Source organism: Oncorhynchus nerka, linkage group LG3 (assembly GCF_034236695.1).
Source record: "Oncorhynchus nerka isolate Pitt River linkage group LG3, Oner_Uvic_2.0, whole genome shotgun sequence".
NCBI lineage: Eukaryota > Metazoa > Chordata > Actinopteri > Salmoniformes > Salmonidae > Oncorhynchus > Oncorhynchus nerka.
Window position 1 is genome coordinate 40,347,751 of NC_088398.1, and position 23,079 is coordinate 40,370,829.

Consider the following 23,079-nt stretch of genomic DNA (forward strand, 5'->3'; position numbering starts at 1 on the left):
AACCAGCAATTGAGTTGTGAGAATCTACTGTACTGCTCATCACTCCCCCTAACTGGGAGGGGGCCAGAGACAATTACTCGATGCCAACACATCTTTCTTCTTTCTGATTTACACGCTGAAGCTATGTTGCGCTTGGTAACCTCTGACTGTTTCATCCTAACATCGTTTGTGCCGACGTGGATAACACTATTCCTATATTCTCTACACTCGCCAGTTTTAGCCTTAGTCAGCACCATCTTCAGATTAGCCTTAACGTCAGTAGCCCAGCCCCCTGGTAAACAGTGTATGATCGCTGGATGATTCGTTTTAAGTCTAATACTACAGGCAATGGAGTCGCCAATGACTAGGGTTTTCAATTTGTCAGAGCTAATGGGAGAAGGAGAGACCAGAGAAGGCTCGGCCTCTGACTCCGACCAGTTGCTTAACGGAGTAGAACCGGTTGAAAGTTTCTGTCGGCTGAATTAGCGACACCGGTTGAGCATTCCTACAGCATTTCCTTCCAGAAGCCATGAGAAAATTGTCAGGTTGCGGGGACTGTGCGAGGGATTTATACTACTATCTGTACTTATTGGTGGCACAGATGCGGTTTCATCCTTTCCTACACTTAAATTACCCTTGCCTAACGATTGCGTCTGAAGCTGGGCTTGCAGTATGGCTATCCTTGCCATAAGGCGATCGTTCTCCTGTATATTATGAGTACAGCGACGGCAATTAGAAGGCATCATGTTAATGTTACTACTTAGCTTCGGCTGGTGGAGTTCCTTATGAACCATGTTCAGATAAAGCATCCGGGGTGAAAAGTTTAATGAAAAAAGTTGAGCGAGGGGAAAAAAATATATATATAAAACGGTAATTAAAAAGTAAAAAACGTAAAGTTGGCAGATAGCAAAGTAAGGTTAGCAACAAACTGCACAGCAGCACGTAAACAAGTCTAGAAGTTGTGACTGGAGAGTGGTTAATGTGATTAGATGTTAAGTATTTGACGAGGCTACCTGTATTTGACATTGTGTTGTTATTTCGCTGAACACTAGATGGTTTAATTCGATTTTTGCCAGTGAAACGAGGCTACAAAAAAACTTCTTTTTTTTATGTATTTGGCGTACCCCCAACGGCATTGAGCGTACTCCTGGGGAATACTTGCTGTAGAGGAATGAAGCTACTGTATGTTTGAATTGACGCTGTAAAACATATCAAAACTAGGTTTCACTTGTTGTACCAGCAAAACATAGAAACACTGTTGTACTACCAACTTTCTACCACTAACTTGTTAACAAATGAATTGAGAACTTTGGTTCAGGGTTTGGCATGTGTGTACGTCATGTGGCGTATGTGTTACGTAACAGGGTCTTTGTCTCCAATTCAAGCAATGAGGCCACAGCTGAAAAAGGGCTTATCTACTTGTTCAAAAACTAACCACACTGGAAGTTATTCACTCCAGCGCTGTGTCCTGCCCAGAAGAGCATTTCCTCCTCCCTCCTCTCAATACACTCTCAATGCCCCCTTTGTGCCCATATCCCTCATAGCCTCCACCCCCAAAACCCATGGCGTCACAGAGATGATTGTTACCCTATTCCATGATGAGAGTGGCAGGTTTTTCTCTTCTCTGTATTGATAAACTCTGTGACATTTTGAGGAGGACCTCTTTTGTTTGGCCCTAAACCCCACCTAAACTCTCTCTTCTGGCCAGTGTCATTGTAGTGCTGCACTCTACTCTTGAACTCGTGAAATTCTCCTCTTTGAGATGAGTGCCCCGCTGTGAGCTGGTACAGTAGGAATGAGTGGGGATCCTTTTTGAGATACACACACATAGAGAAGCACACAGACACACACACACCACTCCTCTCAAACGTGAGCATACAGCACCCTGTTCCTGGTCCACACATATTGTGGCAATGCTGGCACGTACACACACACACACACACACACACACACACACACACACACACACGCACACACATAGTAGTAGCTGTCAGTACTTCAGTCCTTTTGTTTGCAGCCTATTGTCAATCCCAACATCACACAACTCCCATCGTGGTACAACTCCTACTGCCACACTCTACATCATAGTGTGTAAAAACAGCCGTCGTTAGAGTATCATCTGTGCCGTGTAGACCTACAATGAAGACTCATTAGCCTTTTGCCAAAGCTGAGCATTATTAAATGAGGTCAGGGGGATATTCTATTCTATGGGTCATTCAATGAATGGGCTCCGATTGGACCTGTAAGTTTGTGTGTCTGAGAAAGAGCCTTGGGAAAGGCTACTGTGTCCTCTCGTTTTTGATTGAATCCTACGTCATAAAGGAACAACAGCCATGGAAAATGTTGGTAACCCCCGCTTTCTCTCCCCAGTCGACGTGAGCATGGCACTGCCCTTGCAGGTGCCCCCGACTGCCATTCCCATGGACTTGCGCCTGGACCAGCCCTTTGGCCTAGCACCACGACCAGACGACCAGTGCCACCAAGGACAGGTCCCAGGTCAGCGGGAGCAGCAGCTGCAGCAGGAGTTGCTGGCCCTCAAACACAAACAGCAGATCCAGAGACAGGTGCTCATCGCTGAGTTCCAGCGGCAACATGAGCAGCTCTCACGCCAGCACGAGGCCCAGCTACAGGAGCATGTTAAGGTGTGTGTGTGTGTCCTCTCCTCTCCATCTTTTTAGTGATCTCTCCTCACCACGCAACTTATTCGACCTCTCATCCCAATCTTACCCCCCCATCACCCGCTGCTCTTCCCCCTCCCTCCATCTCTTCATCCCTCCTTCCCCTTTGCTCGAGGGCTGTGTGGATTTCTGCAGAAAGATTTTCATTGCAACAGGGACTTGGCTCAACAGAATGTGGTAAGGACAGAGGGGATGGGTGTAGGAGAGGACATGCATGTATGCGTGTGTGTGTGTTTGTGTGCCTGCGCATGCTAGTGATAAGTGGGTCAGCTGTTTGTTCACCCATACCCGCCCACAATTTCTACTAACCCATCCCCAATCACCCGACTACAAGTGATAAAGTGATCTGAGGCCAGCACCCTAACTCGCAAATATAGAAAATACGCTGTAGCGTACAGTCAGAGATTTTGTTGACAGTGGGTGTGGGATTTTTTGTTGTTGTTGCCTAATTCAGATAGGTCTTTGTTACTGCTTATAATTTACTACATTTTGTTAGTCAACTTGTCTATAATTAAATACAATGAAGCTTCTCTTCTGACAATACTTGTCGCCACTAGAAGACTAAATAAACCCTTGCTCACCAGAAAATATGTCATACATCAATCGAATGAACGCATCAATCTAGTTGACATTGGTAAAGTTTTCTCTTTCATCTCTGCTTCTCTCCAGCAGGAAAGATGTTTAGGGAGCGGGGAGAAAATGCAAAGATTTTCCATGCAAAATGACCAAATGACATTAGTTTGACCGTTGTGAAGTTAATTACAAGCTGTGAAAACGACCCAACATGTTTCTGATATGAGACTTAAGTTTGGCTTGGATGCATATTTTATGTGGTTAAAATACTCTCCGCTTTTACGATGCTGATAAAGAGGGCACCTTTACAGACGGTCCCTAACCAATCATTCATTCTCTCAAGATGCTGAAATATATCATATTTATCCACTCCTGTTCCAGAGTCCAAAATCTACATTTGGTGTATCGTTCTACCGCAATAAGTGCTTAATTCTGTTCTGCAGGAGTTTATATTATATTACTCTACATATGAGAGGTTATAAACCTACAGTCAGTGTCCAGATTTCAGTTAATATTCCTTGTAACCCATCTGAACAGTAGGCTACAATTCCCTTGACGTGCCATATTTGAAGTCTTGTAAGTGTCAAACGTCAGATAAAAATAATGAAAGAAAAACCTCTATCTAGCCTATAGATATGAATTGCACAAGAATCATACAGTATATTTATGGATTTTTAATGCATTGTTTTCTCTTTATTCCACCTGCCCACCCGCCCTTCGTCCACACAATATTTCATGACCCTAAACCCACCCGCCCTGTGGATATAACCGCGAGGACTGCGGATTATGAGTCAACCCGCGCTTCACTAGCGCATGCGTGTGTGTGATGTAACTGGATCTGCCGGTTACGTTGGGCTGCTTTTCTGATCTTAATAGGAACCCCGTCCTTGGGAAACTGTGTATGCATGTGTACCAGCGCATATGTGTGTGTGTGTGTGTGACAGTGAGAGAAACTGCTCGCTTTGCAAACAGGCCTCCACGGTGTTGCCACGGGCCGCAGCCTCAATCAGGCAATGGGAGCGAGGCAGCCCAGGCTAAAAATAACTCTGTCTGAAAGCTCCAGTCACAGCAGCCAGTGGGCTTCAGCACCAGGTAGGGTGGGATGCACAGTGATTGGCACATCACTATCTCTACATTATGCCTTGACAGCGTGCTGACTGTTTTCTATTTTGCTCTGTTCCAGTCAACACCCACCTGTACTGGTTGAAATTATGCAAACACTCTCCATAGTGAGGCTTTTATCATTCAGTCATTTAGGCATTTAGTCTCACTCTTGACGACTTCTTAAAGAGTAACTTTCATTAAAAAAAAGTCTTAGTTATAGTGAAACAAGTCAATTCTGGTCTTCATTTTGACAGCTTGTTGCAAAAGTGATATATTTTTACTACTTTTAGATAAACTCTAACATTGAATTAAAGCAGGAAGCACCAGTGACTCGGTCTATAAAAAAAGTGGTCAGATGAAGCAGACGCTAAACTACAGGACTGTTTTGCTAGCACAGACTGGAATATGTTCCAGGATTCTTCCGAATAGCATTGAGTAGTACACCACATCAGTCACTGGCTTTGTCAATAAGTGAATTTAGGTTGTCGCCACAGTGACTGTACGTACATATCCCAACCAGAAGCCATGGACTACAGGCAACATTCGCACTGAGCTAAAGGGTAGAGCTGCCGCTTTCAAGGAGCGGGACTCTAACCCGGAAGCTTATAAGAAATCCCGCTATGTCCTCAAAAGAATCATGAAACAGGCAAAGTGTTAATACAGGACTAAGATCAAATTGTACTACATCGGCTCCAACGCTCGTTGGATGTGTCAGGGCTTGCAAACTATTACAGACTACAAAGGGAAGCACAGCCAAGAGCTGCCCAGTGACACAAGCCTACCAGACAAGCTAAATAACTTCTATGCTCGCTTCGAAGCAAGTAACACTGAAACATGCATGAGAGCACCAACTGTTTCGGGTTGACTGTGTGATCACGCTCTCCGCAGCCGATGTGAGTAAGACCTTTAAACAGATCAACATTGACAAGGCCACTGGGTCAGATGGATTACCAGGACGTGTACTCCTAGCATGCACTGACCAACTGGCAAGTGTCTTCACTGACATTTTCAACCTCTCCCTGTCCGAGTATGTAATACCAACATATTTCAAGCAGACCACCATAATCCCTGTGTCCAAGAACACTAAGGTAACCTGCTTAAATGACTACCGCCCCTTAGCACTCACGTCTGTAGCCATGAAATGCTTTGAAAGGCTGTTTATGGCTCACATCAACACCATTATCCCATAAAACCTAGACCCACCCTAATGTGCATACCGCACCAACAGATCCACAGATGATGCAATCTCTATTGCACGCCGCACTGCCTTTTCCCACCTGGACAAAAGGAACACCTATTTGAGAAGTTGACTACAGTTGACTACAGCTCAGCGTTCAACACCATAGTTCCATCAAAGCTCATCACTAAGCTAAGGACCCTGGGACTTAATAGCTTCCTCTGCAACTTCATCCTAGACTTCCTGACGGGCCGCCCCCAGGTGGTAAGGGTAGGTAACAACACATCCGCCACGCTGATCCTCAACACAGGGGCCCCTCAGGGGTGCGTGCTCAGTCCCCTTCTGTACTCCCTGTTCACTCATACTGCACAGCCAGGCACGACTCCAACACCAACATAAAGTTTGCTGATGACACAACAGTGGTAGACCTCATCACCGACAATGATGAGACAGCCTATAGGGAGGAGGTCAGAGACCTGACCATGTGGTGCCCTGACAACAACCTCTCCCTCAATGTGATCAAGACAAAGGAGATGATTGTGGACTACAGGAAAAAGAGGACCGAGCACGCCCCCATTCTCATTGGCGGGGCTGTAATGGAGCAGGTTGAGAGCTTCAAGTTCCTTGGCGTCCACATCAACAACAAACTAACATGGGCAAAGCACACCAAGACAGTCATGAAGAGGGCACTGCAAAATCTATTCCCCCTCGGGAGACTGAAAAGATTTGTCATGGGTCCTCAGATCCTCAAAATATTTTACAGCTGCACCATCGAGAGCATCCTGACGGGTTGCATCACTGCCTGGTATGCTAACTGCTCGGCCTCCGACCGCAAGGCACTACAGAGGGTAGTGCATATGGCCCAGTACATCACCGGGGCCAAGCTTCCTGCCATCCAGGACCTTTATACCAGGCGTTGTCAGAGAAAGGCCCTAAATCATCAAAGCCTCCAGCCACCTTAGTCCTAGACTGTTCTCTCTGCTACCGCACGGCAAGCCATACCGGAGCGCCAAGTTTAGGTCCAAGAGGCTTCTAAACAGCTTCTACCCCCAAGCCATAAGACTCCTGAACAGCTAATCAAATGGCTACCTAGACTATTTGCAACCCCCCCACCCACCCACTACGCTGCTGCTACTCTCTGTTATTGTCTATGCATAGCCACTTCAACAACCCTACCTGCATGAACATAATTATCTCAAATACCTCAACATTGGTGCCCCCGCACATTGACACATTGACTCTGCACCAGTGCCCAATGTATATAGCCCTGCTATTGTTATTTACTGCTGCTTTTTAATGATTTGTTTTTCTTATCTCTTACTTTTTTAAACTCTTTTTTTAGGTATTTTCTTAAAACTGCATCGTTGGTTAAGGGCTTGTAAGTAAGCATTTCACTGTAAGGTCTACACCTGTTGTATTCGGCGCATGTGACAAATACAATTTGATTTGAAATTGTGATGTAGAGGCACCTTCAGAAGGGAGGGGTTCGGTATGAAATACACTCCCTTCTAGATGTGCTGGGTGATACCACCTCAAGGCTTACTATAAATGCAGGTGACAGCGCGCCTTATTTGGTAATGGTCTTGTTAAGTGGAGTGTGCCATGATGCTTCTCTGACTAGACAATTGACGTTACACAAAATTCAAAAGACAGTAAGGCACATTTCCGCATATGATGACATTTTTGCTTACCCTTTCATACACATCCATGTGCTTTTACGAAGAAAATAAACATGTAGGCTATGAGGATTATGTTTTTATATTCGTAGCTACATCCATCGTAACAAGAAATACAGTATTTCTACATTGTAGAATAATAGTGAAGACATCAAACTATGATATAACACATACAGAATCATGTAGTAACCAAAAAAGTTTTAAACAAATCAAAATATATTTTTATTTTAGATTCTTCAAAGTAGCCACCCCTTTGCCTTGATGCCAGCTTTGCACACTCAGGCATTCTCTCAACTGGCATCTTGAAGGAGTTCCAACGTATGCTGAGCACTTGTTGGGGGCTTTTCCTTCACTCTGCTTTCCCACTCATGCCAAACCATCTCAATTGGTTTGAGGTCGGGTGATTGTGGAGGCCAGATCATCTGATACATCATACAGTCTCCTCTGAACAGTTGATGTTGAGATGTGTCTTTTACTTGAACTCTGTGAAGCATTTATTTGGGCTGCAATTTCTGAGGCTGGTAACCCTAATGAAATTATCCTCTGCAGCAGAGGTACATCTGGGTCTTCCTTTCCTGTGGCGGTCCTCATGAGAGACAGTTTCATCATAGCGCTTGATGGATTTTGCGACTGCACTTGAAGAAACTTTCAAAGTTCTTGAAATGTTACTGATTTACCTTGACCTACATGTCTTAAAGTAATGATGGACTGTCTTTTTTCTTTGCTTATTTGAGCTTGAAGAATATACAAATATATTTTGATTTTTGATTTGTTTAACGCTTTTTTGGTTACTACATGATTCCATATGTGTTATTTCATAGTTTTGATGTCATTCTACAATGTAAAAAATAGTAAAAATAAAGAAAAGCCCTTGAATGAGTAGTGTCCAAACTTTTGACTAGTACTGTAGATGACAATGTTGGTAATGTCAACTTGTTTTTCCCCTGATCAGTATGACCGATTGGTGGTGCAGTCCACTAACAGTTGGCTCATAGTTCAATAGTTGTGAGTTCTAATCCCACATGGGGCACGATATCTTTTTTTTCACATCTTTGATTTACAATATTCATCCCATGCCCACACACTTATAATTCTGAAAAGTAAAAGCAGACATGTGAGAGGGGTCATCCTGGAAGTAGTTGTGGGCTTTATACATTACCTAAGACCATTCTGTGAGTTCATTTGACCATTGGAAAAAGAGCTACTGCGTAAATACTGCATTGCGGGTTGGATTGAATTGAGCCCCTAAACTTCATTTTCAGGGGGATTATTTTTTACGTAACACTGCAATAAATTTGAGTCCACATAAAAAAAATCTGAATGTTAGCCCCATGGAGTATTTGAACTTACACCGCAAGTGGCTATAGACGTCAGGGACTCTGCATCCTAGAACTGTGTTGCTTGTGATGCACCTCATTTTTATTATAAGAGCATGCCAGTGGACTTCTGTTAAGTATGATTTAGTGAGAAAGTGTTAGGTTCAGGTACAACTAAGTTTACTTCTCATCTGAATGCAATTTTTGGAAATTTGAGTGTTGAAATCTATGAAATCTGCATGAGACACTTGCTGTTGAAATCTAGTGATATTGATGTCAGCCAGTGGTGTTAGATTTTTGCCATTGAAAGGAAGTGTGTCTGTGTGTGTGTGTGTTTAGAACCATGTGTTTTTTGTTTATCTAGATGATGTGATATCAGACTATGTGTGACCATGTCTCCCCCTCTCTCCCTTCCGTCTCCCTCTTCTTCTCCCCCATGTCCCTTCATCCCTCTCCATCTACCCCATCTCTCTCCCCAATCACTGTTCTCTTCCCTCTCCCCATTTCCTATGCACTACCAGATGCCCTGTAGCAGTGCCATCAGCAGGCAGTTGTATCAACATCGCAGTAAATTTTGTAGTAACGTTGTGTTGCAGCACCAGCAGGACCTCCTGGCTCTGAAGCATCAGCAGGAGCTGCTGGAGCACCAGAGGAAGATGGAGAGACACCGCCAAGAGCAAGAGATAGAGAAACATCAGAGGGAGCAGAAACTCCTGCTGCTTAAGAACAAGGAGCGTTGCCAGGAGAGTGAGTGGCTCAGAATTACATCCTTTTTCTATTTTTTCTTTCTCCCCCCTTTTTTTTCTCCCCAATTTTGTGGTATTCAGTTGGTAGTTACAGTCTTGTCCCATCGCTGCAACTCCCGTACGGACTCGGGAGAGGCGAAGGTCGAGAGCCGTGCGTCCTCCGCAATACAACACGGACGAAGCTGGGTAAAGGGCTTCAATGCCGAAATCCTAAAGTATCCTTTTAAGTGCCGTAGTAAATTGCCTCCAGTCTCGTAAAAGTCAGCACGTAGGCCCCGAAATGTGATTTAAAATGTGTCTGTATTAGTAATCATCATGTGCCGTGTGTATCCCCCCCCCACGCTCGCTGCTTCACCGCTTGACATGTTAGTCACTTGTTGCCAGCTCTGTCTTATTCTCACTCATTGTGTTTCTTCTTGACACACACTTTTACAGACATATGCACACGCACACACTTATTTTGCTCCCTTTTTACTCTTGCTCTTCTTTTTTTTCACTCTTTCCATTTTCTCTCTCTCCATCTCCCCGTGTGGAGGATCCCCTCTGGGAAGTGTTAACGGTGTGATGGTGAGGTGGTAATTGAAGAGAGAGCTGTGAGAGAACACACCTTGTGATACCTTGTTTAAAAAATAACAAACACACCAACACACTAAAAAAGCCCATTTAACTTGCCACTGTCTCGGTGGAATTCCCATGAAAGCATGTATTTTTCCCTCTATGGAATCTCTGTGTGACTCTGCTCCAACAGATTACAGTTCTGGGCCCATTTTGCCGATAGCGATGGAACTTAGGCTTACGAGTGTTTTAACGCTGCATATTTCCTTCGACGGCCGAAGATGTAACGTGCGTTTCCCAATACAGCATGCAGAGAGAATGGTCGGTCAGTGCGTCGTTGGAACATGTGTCGATACTGATAGGATTTAAGGAAAGGGAGAGCTGCTCTCAGATCAGCTTTCTCTGTTCAAATCTTTCCTGAACATTAGAATTTTTTCACCGTACTGACAAGGGATGAGCACCTGGAGAGATATTACCACATATGGCTGCAAATATTGAGGCGGCCTACTCTAATGAAATAAAATGCATTAAATCACTAATTTGGCACATCATTGCGCACATGTTAGGCTGCACATCATTAAATATATTGAGACAAATTAAATAGAGTAGCCTACAAGTAGAAAAATATAACTAAATTGATTGAACGTGAAATGTATTTGAATATGATTGAAAAAGGCCTACAGTGCCTTAGAAATATTCATACCGCTTGAATTATTCTACATTTTGTTGGTATAGGCTGAATTCAAAATGGATCAAATACAAACAATTCTCACCCATCTAGAAAAATATTTTTTTTACATTTTTGCTAATGTATTGAAAATTAAATACAGAAATACCTCATTTACGTACGTATTCACACCCCTGAGTCAATACTTTGTAGAAGCACCTTTGGCAACGATTACAGCTGTGAGTCTTTCTGGTTAAGTCTCTTAGAGCTTTCCACACCTGGATCATGCAAAATTTGCCCATTATTCTTTTCAAAATTCTTTAAGCGCTGACAAATTGGTTGTTGAACATTGCTGGACAACCATTTTCAGGTCTTGCCATAGATTTTCAAGGAAATTTGAGTCAAATCTGTAACACTTCATTAAAGGTATTGTTGGATATTATCATCCTAATCCTAATATTATTCATATATAATATAAGACAAGTACTGGAAGCAATAGAACACGATGACAATTCTGGGAAACCAGGCCTGGCAGTCATAGCAGACTTTGAAAAGGCCTTTGATAAAGTACGACTGGGATTTATATAAAAATGCCTGGACTATTTTAATTGTGGAGAATCTCTTAAAGGTGTAAAATAGTAAATAATGGCTACTTCTCAGAAAGTATTAAATTGTCAAGAGGAGTAAAACAAGGTTGTCCACTATCGGCATATCTATTTATTATGGCAATCGAAATGCTATTCAAATCAGATCCAACTACAATATCCAGGGCTTAAAAAAACAAAGGTGTCATTGTACGCTGCCGATTCATGTTTTCTTCTTTCAGTTATTTGAAAATTAAATAATTACCTAAGTATAATTATTTTTAAAACAAGCCATAGAAAGCTGGTTACAATTTCAGTTTAATCCACCAGAAAATACAGAATATTACAACAAATATTAAACTCAAATATACTAATTGATATAAAAAATATATATTTATTTTACATTTGAAATAATATACATATTTACAAGAAAATATATATGGGGGTTAATTCATCTCCCAGTGACTGGTGGAAAGTAGACTGAACCAGAATTTCATCTAGGATTTTGACTTTTAACTCCGTTCCGGTTCTTTTTCATCCTGAAAAACTCCCCAATCCTTAACGATTACAAGCATACCCATAACATGACGCAGCCACCAAACATAACACTTTATATTCTGGACAAAAGTTAATTTCTTTGTAACATGTTTTGCAGTAGTTAGTGCCTTGTTGTAAACACGATGCATGTTTTGGAATATTTTATTCTGTACAGACTTCCTTATTTTCACTCTGTCAATTAGGTTAGTATTGTGGAGTAACTACAATGTTGTTGAGCCATCATCAGTTTTCTCCTATCACAGCCATTACACGCTGTATCTGTTTTAAAGTCCCCATTGGCATCATGGTGAAATCTCTGAGTGATTTTCTACCTACAGTGTGTGCACTAACTGGATGCATTGATACACCATCAGGTGTCCAGGTGCCCTTCTTTGCGAGGCATTGGACAACCTCCCTGGTCTTTGTGGTTTTGTGTTTGAAAATCACTGCTCGACTGAGGGACCTTACATATAATTTGTATGTTTGGGTTACAAAGATGAGGTAATCGTTCAAAAATCATGTTAAACACTATTATTGCACACAAACGTTTACTCCTGAATTTATTAGGCTTGCCGTAACAAAGGGGTTGAATACGTATTGACTCAAGACATTTCAGATTTTCATTTTTCATTCATCTGTAAAATATTTGAAAACATAATTCCTCTTTGACATTATGGGATATTGTGTGTAGGCCAGTGACACACAAAAAAAAACACAACAAAATGTGGAAAAAGTCAATGGGTGTGAATACTTTCTGAAGGCACTGTATAATATATTTTAATAATGCAGTCATCTTGGTTTTCATTTGAAGCATAATTGTATACTTCACTTGTTTATATCAATTGCAAAGACATTGGCAGCTTTGTATTTGTAGTCAACTTTGTTCGGAAGTTATCGGTGGACGGATACACCATGTGATTTTATGTTGAGCGGAGATCTTCTGTGTATAAAGCAACGCGGGAAGGCAAAAAAGGGTCTGACGATGCAGTTAGCTGTTCTTACGAGTGATCTGAGGCAGGCGTTAGAGCAAAAGCGTTTTCAAGTGATACGTTAATAATGATGGTTTCGGGAAACAGCTCGGAGATTTAACGATGCTCCTACGACGGTTCTAAAGATGAACTTAGCCTTAAGATGCTTTTTGGGAAACCGGGCCCTGTTCAGTCACTCCTTCAGGCTGCATTCTATAGTAGTATTTCACTCAGAATGATTCCGTGTTGTTTCATTTCTGTTCCCCCATTGGATTCAGTTTAATATGACTTTTAAATGATATAGAAAGGCTGTATTTTAACTGAATGTCATTGGGGCATGTAAAGATCTATATTCAAGTTGAATCCAACAGCAAGAAGGAACCACATCTGCAGCGGGAAACTGAATGATACGTGTTCCTCCAGGCTATTTTGAAGGTTGTATTTGTAGTACTTGTCCTGTCATTTTGTAGTCCCTAATCCTTGGCTTCTCGCTCATCTCTCCCAGGTGCGGTGGCAAGCACAGAGGTCAAGATGAGGCTGCAGGAATTTGTCCTGAACAAGAAGAAAGCCCTGGCCCAGCGCAGCCTCAACCACTGCATGTCTACTGACCCACGCTATTGGTACGGGTGAGTATCTTACCCACACCCCACACCCTTACTCTTACCCAACTATAGGTCAAGTTGAACTTACTTATGCTGGTGCAATGCGCCAAATAATGACATGTCAGAACTCTCTGTTTTTCATGGAAGCTGCATAGCCCCCCAATCAACGTCCATCCTGATATAGTAGATGTTAAAAGATATGATGAGAATACAGTGGCTTGCGAAAGTATTCACCCCCCATGGCATTTTTCTTATTGTGTTGCCTTACAACCTGGATTTAAAATATATATTTTTTGGGGGGGTTGTATTATTTGATTTACACAACATAACTACCACTTTGAAGAGATAATTTTTTTTTAAACAAACAAGAAATTAGACAAAAAACAGAACACTTGAGCGTGCATAACTATTCACTCCCCCAAAGTAGATACTTTGTAGAGACACATTTTGCAGCAATTACAGCTGCAAGTCTCTTGGGGTATGTCTCTGTAAGCTTGGCACATCTAGCCACTGGGATTTTTGCCCATTCTTCAAGGCAAAACTGCTCCAGCTCCTTCAAGTTGGATGGGTTCCGCTGGTGTACAGCAATCTTTAAGTCATACCACAGATTCTCAATTGGATTGAGTTCTGGGCTTTGCCTAGGCCATTCCAAGACATTTAAATGTTTCGCCTTAAACCACTCAAGTGTTGTTTTAGCAGTATGCTTAGGGTCATTGTCCTGCTGGAAGGTAAACCTCAGTCCCAGTCTCAAATCTCTGGAAGACTGAAACAGGTTTCTCCTCAAGAATTTCCTGGATTTAGCGCCATCAATAATTCTGTCAATTCTGACCAGTTTCCCAGTCCCTGCTGATGAAAAACATCCCACAGTATGATGCTGCCACCACCATGCTTCACCAAGGGGATGATGTTCTTGGGGTGATGGGAGGTGTTGGGTTTGTGCCAGACATGACGTTTTCCTTGATGGCTAAAAAGCTAAATTATAGTCTTATCTGACCAGAGTACCTTCTTCCACATGTTTGGGGAGTCTCCCACATGCCTTTTGGTGAACATCAAACATGTTTGCTATTTTTTTCTTTAAGCAATGGCTTTTTTTCTGGCCACTCTTCCGTAATGACCAGCTCTTTTGAGTGTACGGCTTAAAGTGGTCCTATGGACAGATACTCCAATCTCCGCTGTAGAGCTTTGCAGCTCCTTCAGCGTTATCTTTGGTCTCTTTGTTGCCTCTCTGATTAATGCCCTCCTTGCCTGGTCCGTGAGTTTTGGTGGGCGGCCCTCTCTTGGCAGGTTTGTTGTGGTGCCATATTCTTCCATTTTTTTGTATAATAGATTTAATGGTGCTCCATGGGAAGTTCAAAGTTTCAGATTTTTTTATAATCCTGATCTGTACTTCTCCACAAGTTTGTCCCTTGGTCCCTTGGTCTTCATGGTGCCGCTCAGGGGTGTTGCAGACTCTGGGGCCTTCAGAACAGGTGTATATATACTGAGATCATGTGACAGATCATGTAACACTTCGGTTGCACACATTTGGATTTTATTTAACTAATTCTATGAATTCTGAAGGTAATTGGTTGCACCAGATCTTATTTTGGGGCTTCATAGCAAAAGGGGTGAATACATATGCACACACCACTTTTCAATTTTTGAAATATATATATATATATATATTTTTTTTAAATAAGTACTTTTTTTTCACTTCACCATTTTGGACTATTTTGTGTTTGTCCATTACATGAAATCCAAATAAAAATCCATGTATATTACAGGTTGTAATGCAACAAAATAGGAAAAACTCCAAAGAGGGGAATACTTTTGAAAGGTGCAGTAAGCAGTATAGTAATAGCTCCATCTCTCCTTCTGATACTAGGTAGAATTACCTCCATATTGCTTGCACCTTATGCAATCCACTCAGTTCTGCACAAGTGTACCTGGGTTAAAGGCTAAATCAGTGGTATACAATGTTGGCTTCTAATGGGGCGTCAACATTTGTATTCATTTTTTTTATTCACTTTTTGGTGGGGGTGGGGGGGATAATTAAGATTACAAATTATTTTATGGGACAATATACAAACGTTTTTGAGAAAGATAAATTAGAATACAAAAATATATATAGAGTAATTGTTTTTATTGGTTTATTTACATTTTGATAAGAAAGGAAAAGGGCTATCTAGAGATGAAAGTGTAATGAATTGAAGGTTATTTGTAAAAATAGACATTTATCGATTTTATGGGTGTGTTATTAGATTTGGGCTGGGAAAATTCTGGTGGAAAAAATGGGGTCCACGCTGAAAAAGATTGAATACCAATGGGCTAAATGGTCTATTTAGGATTGGGTCTCACTGTCTGTGCCTCAGATCGAATCTACTATGCAGGACCAGTCTCTCTCTCTACCTCTGCTCTCTCTCTTTCCCAATTTCTCTCTTGCTCCCCTCCTCCCCCCTCTTTCTCTCTCCACCCCTACCTCTCCATCCCCACTCTCCCCTCCCCCCTCTCTCTCTCTCTCTCTCTCTCTCTGTTCTCTCTCACCTCTCTTCACGTAGACACGTAGCCCATCTCCCGGGACCTCTGCTGTCGCCTTCTGATATGGGGAAATGAGGAGGTGCACAGAAAGGGTTTTGAGAGGAACCACCCGATGAATATTAATACACTGGCACCACTCTCTTTCTTTTTCTTGATTTCTTTCACTTTCGCTCTCTCTATCCTCTTTCTTTCTTTCTTTCTTTCTTTCTTTCTTTCTTTCTTTCTTTCTTTCTTTCTTTCTTTCTTTCTTTCTTTCACTACAGTAGTAGTGATGGTTTAAGCTGGAGTCCTTAATGGTGAAACTGCCACGTCCGCTTGGGATATTACAACAACAAAGAAGTTACTGCAAACAGCCAAATATGTACTGCATTTTTTTTTGCTACGCTACTTGACACACCTTACCTCTGTTTCATCCACAAAACATAAACAATAACAAAGGTACATCTGACCTGACCTGTTCTGTTCACCGGACGTGCTACCTGTCCCAGACATGCTTTTTTCAACTCTCTAGAGACAGCAGACTCTGAATGATCGGCTATGAAAGGCCAACTGACATTTACTCCTGAAGTGCTGACCTGTTGCACCCTCTACAACCACTGTGATTATTATTATTTGACCCTGCTGGTCATCTATGAACATTTGAACATATTGGCCATGTTCTGTTATAATCTCCACCTGCCACAGCCAGAAGAGGACTGGCCACCCCTCATAGCTTGGTTCCTCTCTAGGTTTCTTCCTAGGTTCTGGCCTTTCTAGGGAGTTTTTCCTAGCCACTGTGCTTCTACAAGTGTATTGCTTGCTGTTTGGGGTTTTAGGCTGGGTTTCTGTACAGTACTTTGAGATATCAGCTGATGTAAGAAGGGCTTTATAAATACATTTGATTGATTGATACTGAGGTGGACAGTGGCGCTGTTTTCCCTAATGCGGATTAAACCCTTAAGTCCTTGGAGAGAGGTTTAACTTCCCATTGGTGGTCTTCGAGCGTTAGTGAGGCTGGGGCTAGTTATCTTGACAGTTTTACAGGGGTTATACTTAGTTTTGTTTACTCTTTACTTGTTTGTTTCCCCACCTCCCAAAAAAAAGACCACTGACAGCAGCCACATAAAAAGAGCACTCTAAGACAACATCGAACACCAGATATTTTATTCATCAAAACATGTATATATTCTGACAGCTACAGCAGCATTTTTATAATTGCCACATGAGCCAAAGACATGTCAGCCATGCAACCTAGACGGGCTCGCTGTGTAGTTGAGATGGAGGGGAAAGCCAGACAGAACAATTCAATGGGCTGCGAAGATGACAGCTGACCTCAAATGGCCCCGGCCAGAGGAAACATCAATGATATTCTCTCTTAGCTATTAACTGAGAAACATGAAGCCCTCATCATGTTTTACTGTACTACAGTGGAACATAATGGCAGTTAAGGAAGACGGGTACACACTGTTCAATGGTAGCTGAGGATAGACGGATACGCAGTAACAGAGATAGGCAGACAGACAGACGCCTGTTTCTCCCTCACACTACTGAAGCCACATCAACTGGCACGCACCATTGCTACCCAGTCAGACAGAGTGGCATGGACAGACGGGCAACATCAGCAGATCGTTCGCACACCAGCAGGCCCTTGCAATAGTAGTAGCTTTTATGGCTCCATCAGATCTGTTCCCGCTCGTTGCCGTGTCAGAGCGAGTTTGTTTACAAACACAGGGATTCGCACCCCTTCAGTCTGGGCATATGCATTGTAGGTAATCTGAGATGGCATGCAAAGTGTCGGGCCATAAATAAAAAAGGTCTGCCTGAGAGGAGGTTGTGTGTGGTGGGGAGTGAACTGTGTGTCCTGTGTTTCTGGTAACGCTCATGCACCAGCCTCTGTGTGTGTGTGTGTGTGTGTGTGTGTGTGTGTGTGTGTGTGTGTGTGTGTGTGTGTGCGTGCTTGTGCGTGTCTGTTTGTTTGTTTGTATTTATTAGGGATCCCCATTAGCTGCTGCCAAGGCAGCTAGTCTTCCTGGGGTCCAAACATAGTCAGAAGTTTACATACACCTTAGCCAAATACATTTAAACTCAGTTTTTCACAATTCCTGATATTTAATCCAATTAGAAATTCCCTGTTTTAGGTCAGTTAGGATCACCACTTTATTTTAAGAATGTGAAATGTCAGAATAATAGTAGAGAGAATGATTTATTTCATCTTTAATTTCTTTCATCACATTCCCAGTGGGTTCGAAGTTGCAAGTGAGGTCGACTTTTGCTCTCATTGAAGGACCCAAATGAAATATTGTAAATGTGTATTTGTCTTCCCTATGTAGGAAGACCCAGCACAGCTCCCTGGACCATAGCTCCCCTCCCCAGACAGGGATGTCCACTTACAACCACGCCATCCTGGGGATGTACGACTCCAAAGACAACTTCCCTCTCCGCAAGACAGGTAGACCTCCTCCACCTTACCCCTGGACCCTAACCCCTAACCTCTTTTCACTTTGGAGTACACCATCAATGTGTTTTTTTGCTTTCCTTGACTGTGTTTGAAGCTCTTTTTGAAAGCTCTTCCCTTTCCAACTTCCTCTTTCCACATTAAAACGAATCGGAACAGTTAGTTGGATTAAGTAAAAGTGAATAAGTGAATAGGTGTAAGCAATTTGGTGACAACTCCATTTGGCCTACTCCAACATATTACCTCCACACATCCGGGCTTTTTCAGATCAGCAAGAGGAAATGGGGCCAAAGTATTGAGCCAAAACATTTAAAGTAGATTTAACCAACTGTGTTACTTTGTGCATGTTGTCATGGGTGACACAGTGCGGGCCGATTTGTCACCAGTTCCCAGCGGTCTTTGCTTCTGGATCATTAGCAGTGTCCGTGTGTAGAGCATTGTAGTGTTGGGGCAGACTAGAGATGATAGTGGGGTAGATTATCAACCCCAGTTACTACTATGATCCCTATCGTGACATTCAAGAGTTCTTCGTGACTGGCTAGTATAAGGAGAGTATCTCAGCATTTCTGCTGCTTTCTTATTTGCTTTCTTTATTTATAAGGGTTTCTGTTGTTAAGATTGTGTATTTTCTCCAAGAAATGTGGTTCAAGAGATCAGCAAGGTTATACAAATCATTACCAACATGAGAACAGTGTTGACATGAGAAACATAAGAAAACAAACCAACTAAAATAAGCAGGCTGTCTATGAAACATACAGAGTCTGATACCAAGCAGTTCTGGTTGGAGAGTACCCATTTCAAATCCTTTGAGAAGCTCTACTACCGCTGTGGGGGCTAGGCAGTGATTATTCAGTTAGCGTCTGGGCTCGTTTGTACACGTCTGTCCCTGCTCATCCAGCTGGAGATCAACCTCAGTGTACTCTGGAGCACCGACAGCCCTGCCGCCTGTGGGGATGTGGACAGGAATGTGTTATCCCGGCGACGAGTGGGAATGTTATGACAGAAACAGGAGAGGGCCCAGGATTGAGCCTTGCTAGACACCTAAAGAGGAGATGAAAAAAAAATTTAACAGACAGACTTGGGTCTGGAAATGTTTAAGGTTTGCTACTGTATACCTTGCACTGTTCACTCGGGGATAACTGCTGTACATCCACATTTCAAATACTTTATTTGAGTCCACAAATAATTTGCAGAAGGATACAAACATTGAAACGGTGATAGATGCTCTATGGTGCGATTTGTGCGTAGCACCTCAGCTCAGGTACCAGGCTTGTAATATAATTTTGTGTTAAAGGTATACATTAAAACTACCATATGCATACTCCATATATTTCACCCCCCCTCCTCCTCCTTCCTAATTAAAGTCCATCTCCTCATATCACTTCTCCACATTATAGTCAGGTTGTGCTTTACACTCCCTCCACATACATTCCCATTCCACACTCTCCACACCGGCACCCCAGTCCACACCACCCCCCCATCTTTATTCTTTATCAGCTGTTTAGCCAAGCACTGAGACCTTATTGTCCTCACTGGGCTCTGCATGTTTTTTTAATCTGTATTCCACTGTTATTAAACCGCTCACGGGTGAAGACTGCAGTGCGTGTCATTTCCACTTCTCTCCGCTCTGCCGGCGGCTCCCATCACGGCAGTCAGAACTGCGGTGGCTGCACATTTTAATACTGTCGCGAGAAGGCTTTGTCTGTCTTTAATGTCAGAAGGAAAATGTCACACTTCTCATCCGTGTCTCTTCCGCTCCCTCGTATCATATCTCTAATATGGAACACGGGGATCTAAAATCCCCCCAATGTATTTTCAATGTCTTCACTTAGTGGTAGTGTAGGCAGTAATTGACAAGCAATGCCTATACAACTGACTAGCTTTTGAGATATTCATTTTGTTACAGTAGATATTCAACAACAATATATTGGACATAAAAATGTGAATATTTTTACATTGATAACCAACATCCATGTCTGTATATTGGAATAATAGTTACTTTGAACCAGTTTGGGATGTTTGAAACTATTTATGGTTTTGATTCAGAGTTGGTTGAATCAGATCTTGCAAGTTGCACATTTACCTAATGCATTCAGATGGCTTTTATTCTATTTTTTTTGTATTGTATTTGCAGCCCGCTTGTTTTCAGTTTGATGCAAGCAATCACACCGAAAACAGTCTGGCGTCGTGTTCTTTTGTTCACCGTTGATTTGAATAGGAATAGACAAAGCACCGAAAGAGGTCTCCTTTATGTACACCCACTGAGAATCATGGAAATTAGCGTAGCATTAGCATCTCCATGTTCATCAATTAGATCATCTTCATGGTAGTGAAGCTCATTCAGGCCTCAAACCATACACCTCATCACATGCCCATTCACAATGTGAAGTAGAGCCTCTTCAGTTTCCTGGATTATCTCCGTTTGACTCACTCGATTGTGTCTGTAGTAGTATGAAGACTGGACCCTCTCGGTCCCTGGAGCAATGTTATTTTCCAAAATGTTTGTGGAGAAACCGAAGTGTATTTTTGTGTGTGGATATTTTAAGGCCACGTTTCCTTGCTGTATCAATGTGAACGTTTCATTATCACTGAAGAAATGAGAAACCACAACGAGAATCTACCTTTTGAGCCCAGTGTAGTTTAAATTCACAGATGGTTATATTGTCTGTTATTTTCTGTGCCTCTGAGGTTAATTCCCATAGATGCACATTTCTCAGAATCTTGTCGATGAGTTCCAGGGAAACCTATATCGATTCTCTCAAATCTCTACATTCGAGTCCTTTTAATAAATCCAAAATATAATGCACCTTCCTAAATGTATTCAGTAACCTGCACAGGGCTGTCATTTTTCAAATCCACTGAACATATGATTGATGTGTTTTGTATTAGCGAACCTGTAAGTTCATTTTTTGTTGTTGTACTTTTACCCCTTTTTCATCATATCCAATTGGTAGTTACACTCTTGTCCCATCGCTGCGACTCCCCTACGGACTCGGGAGAGGCAAAGGTCGAGAGCCATGCATCCGAAACACTAGCCTGCCAAGTCGCACTGCTTCTTGACACACTGCTCGCTTAACCCGGAAGTCAGCCGCACCAATGTGTCGGAGGAAACGTCATCCAGCTGGCGACCGAAGTCAGCTTGCAGACCACAAGTAGTCTCTAGAGCGCGAAGGGACAAGGAAATCCCGGCCGGCCAAACCCTCGCACTAACCAGGACAACGCTGGGCCAGTTGTGTGCCGCCTCATTGGTCTCCCGGTCACCGCCTGGTATCGAACCCAGGGATGTAGTGACACCTCAAACATTGAAATGCAGTGCCTTAGACCGCTGCGCCACTTGGGAGGTGAGAACCTGTAACTTCTGAGTCTATCTAAAATATTTACTTTTATAGGCCTTTAATCAGAATTTCAATGTACAGTCAATGGAGAAGTATTGAGCAGGAGCTTAGCATTTTGATACGGTTTAATTTGTTTACTGTCAATTGTCTCTAGCAGCGATTTCATCTCCTCACTTTTCTGTGTTTCATTCAAGCAAAGTGCTACAGAATGTTTGGGAGTGAATGCATCAGTAGCCAATACGGCGAAGTGTCAATACTAGCTAGCAAGACTTCCCCTCACTCAATTGCAGAAATAAAGGGAACAAGAAGAAGTGACAGAGAGGATGGGAAAGGAAGGGAGAGGGTTAGGGTTGGAATTGAGGAGAGAGAGAGAGAGAGAGAGAGAGAGAGAGAGAATAAGACGGAGGCGAGAATTAAAAAGAGAGGGAGGTGAGAGAGAGAGAGAGAGGGGGAGCGTAAAAACAAATGTACTGGAGTCAGCAGACAGTGCAGTTGGGCCCCTGCAGTGGGTTGTTTGGCGTGGCCACACTAACACCCTTCAAAGTCACCGCGTCCCCGGTGAACCCCAACAGGCTCCTCCAGTCAGACAGGCCATAAGCCCCTGGTTCTGCCTGCATCAACACTTTACCCCCCGCCATATCTCCTATGAGCGTGAGAGAACAGAGAAAACCCTGGCACGGGCACAAACCTCCATCTACCCACTCCACCCACCCATCCATCCCCGACTCAGCCCTGTCTCCACTCCTGGCTCCCAGCCACGTCCTTTGGCTCAGGCCCTTTGGGTATGCTTGAGCCACTCGGCCACACTGCAAATAAAGCTTAGCACTGAAGGCCCAATGGCAAATTTTACGCCTCTCTTATTTTATGTCTCTTTCCATGCAACTTTAGTGAGTGTATTATTTCTTCAGCAGTGTTGCAGTGTTTTACTAGTGTGACATGCATTTTATGTGGTGGCTGTTCTAGACTGATTTTTACTAAAGCGTGACAGGAGAGATGTGAAAGCTAATGCAACATTTGCAGACGAGTGTGTTGATGCCTCTGTTGCTTAATCCACATCCACCAGTCTTCACTTACAAAGCAACTAGTGCGTAAAGGTTCCAATGTACAGCTGAAGTCGGACATTTACATACACTTAGGTTGGAGTCACTTCTTAGAGCTAGGGTCTATTTTCCTGAATTTTCGCCTGACTGATGTAACCAAAGTAAACTGCCTGTTACTCAGGCCCAGAAGCCAGGATATGCATATAATTGCATTGGGTAGAAAACACTTTGAAGTTTCTATAAATGTTAAAATAATGTCGGAGACTACAACACAATTGATATGGCAGGTAAAAGTACAAAGAAAAACAACTGGAATTTTCTATTTTTGAGGTCACAGGCTCTTATAATGGAAAGATTTGGGCCCTATGTAATTCCAGCTCCCAGATTGCAATTCCTATGGTTTCCACTAGATGTCAACAGTCTTTGTTCATTGTTTCAGGCTTGTTTCTTCAAAAACGAGCAAGAATTATACGTTTTTGTAGGAAGAGTCCAGGTACAATATCAGTCTGTTCGCGCCCCACGAAGAGGATGTGCGCTTACTAATTTTACTTTTCTATTGAACATACTTCTTTACATATGAAATATTATAGT

At 42.6% G+C, this 23,079-nt stretch overlaps 1 protein-coding gene across 1 annotated transcript in view; it reads left to right on the top strand.

Annotated features, from left to right (window-relative positions):
- Positions 1–23,079, top strand: part of LOC115107801 (histone deacetylase 4-like) — a 125,362-nt gene that overhangs the window by 34,824 nt on the left and 67,459 nt on the right. Inside the window, exons 2-5 of the mRNA XM_029631457.2 lie at positions 2,350–2,621; positions 9,100–9,250; positions 13,066–13,186; positions 17,989–18,107. Coding sequence (XP_029487317.1) covers positions 2,350–2,621; positions 9,100–9,250; positions 13,066–13,186; positions 17,989–18,107 — 663 coding nt within the window. The remainder of the gene's footprint in view (positions 1–2,349; positions 2,622–9,099; positions 9,251–13,065; positions 13,187–17,988; positions 18,108–23,079) is intronic.